Source organism: Saccostrea echinata, unplaced genomic scaffold (assembly GCF_033153115.1).
Source record: "Saccostrea echinata isolate AGI-Se365-2 ecotype Australia unplaced genomic scaffold, CSIRO_AGI_Sech_v1 ptg000076l, whole genome shotgun sequence".
In the NCBI taxonomy this organism is placed as follows: Eukaryota; Metazoa; Mollusca; class Bivalvia; order Ostreida; family Ostreidae; genus Saccostrea; species Saccostrea echinata.
Window position 1 is genome coordinate 572873 of NW_026889825.1, and position 4628 is coordinate 577500.

At 32.2% G+C, this 4628-nt stretch overlaps 1 protein-coding gene across 1 annotated transcript in view; it reads right to left on the reverse strand.

The window, feature by feature from the left end:
* Window positions 1–1264: 1264 nt before the first annotated feature.
* LOC133176529 (uncharacterized) overlaps window positions 1265–4628 on the reverse strand; it is a 13784-nt gene continuing 10420 nt past the window's right edge. Inside the window, exons 4-5 of the mRNA XM_061311647.1 lie at window positions 1604–1747; window positions 1265–1422 (exon numbers count right to left, since the gene is read on the reverse strand). Coding sequence (XP_061167631.1) covers window positions 1265–1422; window positions 1604–1747 — 302 coding nt within the window. The remainder of the gene's footprint in view (window positions 1423–1603; window positions 1748–4628) is intronic.

Consider the following 4628-nt stretch of genomic DNA (forward strand, 5'->3'; position numbering starts at 1 on the left):
ATCCGTAAATTGAGACAATCTTTTGTCAATTAGACGATCCTTGCAATCAGGTTTGTCCTTGAACTAGAAATAGAGGCAAAGAGTGGGAAATATAAACTTTATGTCTTTATTAGCGCAATCATAGGTGTGATCTTATAAAAGTAACCCGGTCTCATTAAAATAAATGTAACACAAAATATATATTTAGAAAAAAACATTAATTGAAACCGGGGTGACACTCGAACATTATAACTTCCACAATAAAGTAAATTGAAATAACAATGTACAGATTAACTGTTTACCATTAATATAATAAACATATTAAAAATCAATTATTAATTAATTCAGCTAAAATTCGAGAAATGAATATTTACTTATTGCTAACAAATCTGAACTCTTACAAAGCTTTAAGAATAGAATTTTTGCTCGTCATCATGCACTTCTAGAAACGATTAACATAATTTAAGAATTACAAAAACTCTATCTCCCTACATAGAAGAGTTGTACTTGTTGATAAGCAAATGCTTGTATTATTTCCCTTTAGCTAACTATAAATAATAAAGCATGATATAAATGCAGAAAGTGTATTTACAAGAATCCTTATTAATTGTTAAACCCAATAAGAAAATTATGAAATAAAGTTCTAAGTTGAGTGTACATTTTTAGACAAAAATAAGAACCCAAATTCTGAACTTAATTCCAAAATTAATAAAATCCGTCTTTAAAAAAATGAACGTAAATAATTTAAATACAGTACATACCTAGAAATAGAGGCAAAGAGTGGGAAATATAAACTTTATGTCTTTATTAGCGCAATCATAGGTGTGATGCGCATTTCCCAACTCTTGCCCATTTTAAAGAATTAGTTCTTGAAAAAGGACCAATCAAAAATTATAACTCAGGATTTTCAAAGAACAATTAGTGAAAAGGCAATTAACGAGTAATTATAATTAAACGACAGTTACAAACAACTTTTCGCTAAAACAACTCAACTTGAGTAAACAAGGTACTCGGTTATGACATCTGGTGTTTGAACAATTAATTGGTTTACACCTGTCTGACAGCAAGAAAAAATAATTACATCAAAGGTAAAAAGTGACTCAAATACAATTAGACTCAGGTGCCACAATTTAAAGAAAATATACTTTGAATCATTAAGTAGAAATTATAAGACATTTCACACATTTATACAACAACCAGAAAATATTGTATTAATGGAAACATGTTACATATTTTAATTCTTAAGACAAAGCTATAAAACTATATTTACGCTAAAATAAGGGCTTTATATGCGACTGAATGGATTTATACAAAAAATATAAAAACAGTCAAAATCTAGGTGTGACACTTGCCTACAGCTGCATGTATCGTTCTGGCAAACCGAGCCAAACACCATAAAACACTGCTCATTGCGCTGGCACTTTTCGTTTAATTTTAAATTTTCTGAGAAAACAAGAAAAATAAATGTTAAAACTTACATAAATTCATAACTGTTACTATCCTGTTAAGAAAATGAATGATTTAAAATTTTCTTCTAAAATGGTTCATTTATTTACAAGGTTTTGAAATATTTGCAAATGAATAAACATTTGCATTTGGTGTCAATGCGCCTGTTTATATTTACCCTTTAGACACGTTTTTCCAAATCCTATATACCCAGATTTGCATATACAAACGCCAATTTGTCCTTCCGCTGATTGCAAACATGTCTTCGATGCATCCCAACAATCAGCAGTTGATATACACAGATCTTTTGAGGTGTTAACAACTGCCAAACAAAATCCATTTCACATGAATCAAAAAAGGAAACGATGAAATGAATAGAAGGTGGTCGATATTTTCTAGTTTGATACGGAATTTACTTTATGAATGGAACACACGTTGTTGTTGTTGTTGTTGTTTTTTTTTTTTTTTTTTTTTTTTAAATTTTTACAAGTGCGAAGCATTCTAACGTCAGTAATATTGCGCCCCTAAAATAGTGCAAAATAAAATGTTTTACAGTAGGATCAGTTAATATATGAATAATAAATTTGGGTGTACTGCTTGGATCTCTTGTGATTACAAATGCATACACATTCTTTACTTGATTACATCACGAGGAGCTAGAATACAGAGTTTGTCATATGAAATAGTATATTGATCAGAGCAATACCCAATATATACAGGGTAAACATGTGACAAATAAACTGAGTGCGCCAATGGAGTCAGATATGATATATCTATGATCATATTAATGAAATAATTTGGAATTTAGCTTTCATATTTCAAAGGAACACGTGTAATTATTTAAACGAAAGGTGGCGAATGCAAAGTATGGGGGGAAAAAATCAAATGTTTAATATCCACTTGATAAAGGCCTAAACATGTAATAGCTTATAATATTTTTTTTATACTACTGATGTCAATGTCATTTACAGAATAAACCTGGATTACAGAGTAATTACATTTGATAGCCGTTTGCATCTTAAAACGCAATAGTCCATAAAATCTCAATGTAATGAATAAATGAAAAAGCCCATGGGCTTCAAAGCTCACCTGAGTCACCTTTAGCTTGGTCTTGTTACAAAACAAATTTGAAAGATTTTTTTCTTTTTAATTCTTTGCCCAACGTTCTTTTTTCCAGAGACATTGACCAAACTTACATCGGAATTGTATATCAACGAGACAATTATTTCCCTTTTGTTCTTCAAAAGAAATTCACGTAAAATTATGTTCCTTCTATCGTGTCCTCATCCTAAATCCAGGGTCCAGAGTTTGAAAAACTCTAAAAGTCACTTTATTGGAAAGTTTATTAATTAATATCACTATTGTTTGGTCAAAATATCTTACATAAGATTCCGACTCACAGACTTGTTGAACGTATCTTCACCTACTTAATCATATTTCAAAAAAATGTTTTCCCCTACATTTTTAAACGTTAAGATGTCTAGTTCATCCCAAATGAGTTGAAGATTCACTTTCGTTTCATATATAAGAATATGTAAGTGGACACGTATCTTTTAAAATATTTCAGAGTATGAATATGGTTTAAAATTCGAAAATTCAAGCAAGTTTCTTCTATCACTCTGCGCCCGCATGGCGCAGTGGTTAGAGCGTCTGCTCTAGAGTCGCTGAGTAAGGAGTTGATCCTAACGTCGCGGGTTCGAATCCCACTGTTGGACGTGGAGACCGGTCCTTCGGATGAGACCGTATAAACCGAGGGCCCGTGTCGCAGTAGGTGCTGGCACGAAAAAGACCCCTCACTGCTCAATGGCCGTTAGTGCCGAGTATAGAACAAAAATTTGCAGCTCTCCACCGGCAAGTGGTTGCGTCTCCATATGAGTGAAAAATTCTCGAGAGGGACGTTAAACAACATATAATCAATCAATCAATCTATCACACTGCATCTGGATAGGGAAAACTACGTACTTTTAAAGACAAATTAAACAACAAAAGACGTAATTTTAAAAAAATTCTAGCATTCAATATTTCTAAATTTACGTCGAAATGCAAGTCCTTCAAGTTATTGATAAACTGTAAAAATTTCGAATGGTGAAGCTGACCTCAATAATGCACAGTGCATCGTTAAAGAGGACATAACCATGACAAAAACGTGTCATGTTAACATTTCTCGAGTACGAGAAAGACCAACTATGACGTCACACGTAAGCTCAATAAATGAGAATATATATACCTACATAAGATTTATGTCAATAGCCATGCAAAAATAATTTTTGTGTTCCCCGTTTCTCAAAATATTTCATCATATACTGATTAAGACCCGTTTTTACATAATGATACCGCCTCTGTATCCACCGAGTATGATCTTGCTGTAATAACAGATCGTGTATGACGTCACCTGCTTGATGGACGCACATTTTAGGGAGACAGAGGAGTGGATCAATCTTTTTCATGATTTGTGAATGTTTAAAAGAATGTTAAAACTTTATATATATATATATATATAAGATGGCTTTACACGTTTTGCACTTATATAAACGGAGACTATGACGTAGTTAAACAGAGTCATGTGACCATGTGTCCTTCATCCCCTTTAGTTGTTTGAATATTCTGGGTTTATTTTTTAGCCCAGTGATATGAAAAGTATGTTTCAATAATTTCAATGTTGAAGATTTTGAAAACCGCAACACTATTAAGACTGCAAAAAGGGGGCGGGGCCTAATTTATACTGGGAATGTTTACTGTGACATCACACTAAAATAGCAATTCTACACAATAACAGAAAATGAAATAATTTCCGATTTTAAACTGTACAAGAGTAACGAATTATATCAAAACTCTCCACTGCATTCATTTTTGCTTGTTAAATCTCGCACAGCAAGGTATAAACAAGTCACTGATCGCAATGCACTTGTCCACATGACGTCATCATGATAAAATTTGACGCATTTTATGTGCAGTTAGAGGCGAATCAAGTATTTTTTACAGAGAAAAGTGCATTTTATTATTGAATAGAATATTATTCAAAGAATATTATTTTTGTGTACAGGGTTGGCATATTTAATATCGAGGTGTCTTTTTAAATTGCGTTTTCGCAAGGGCATACATCACTATATCTTGACCATTTTTGGAATATACATAAAGGAAATATTCCTGAACTTGAAAGTGCTGCTGCTTTCCTGAAATCGAGAGAATTACTTAATAAATGC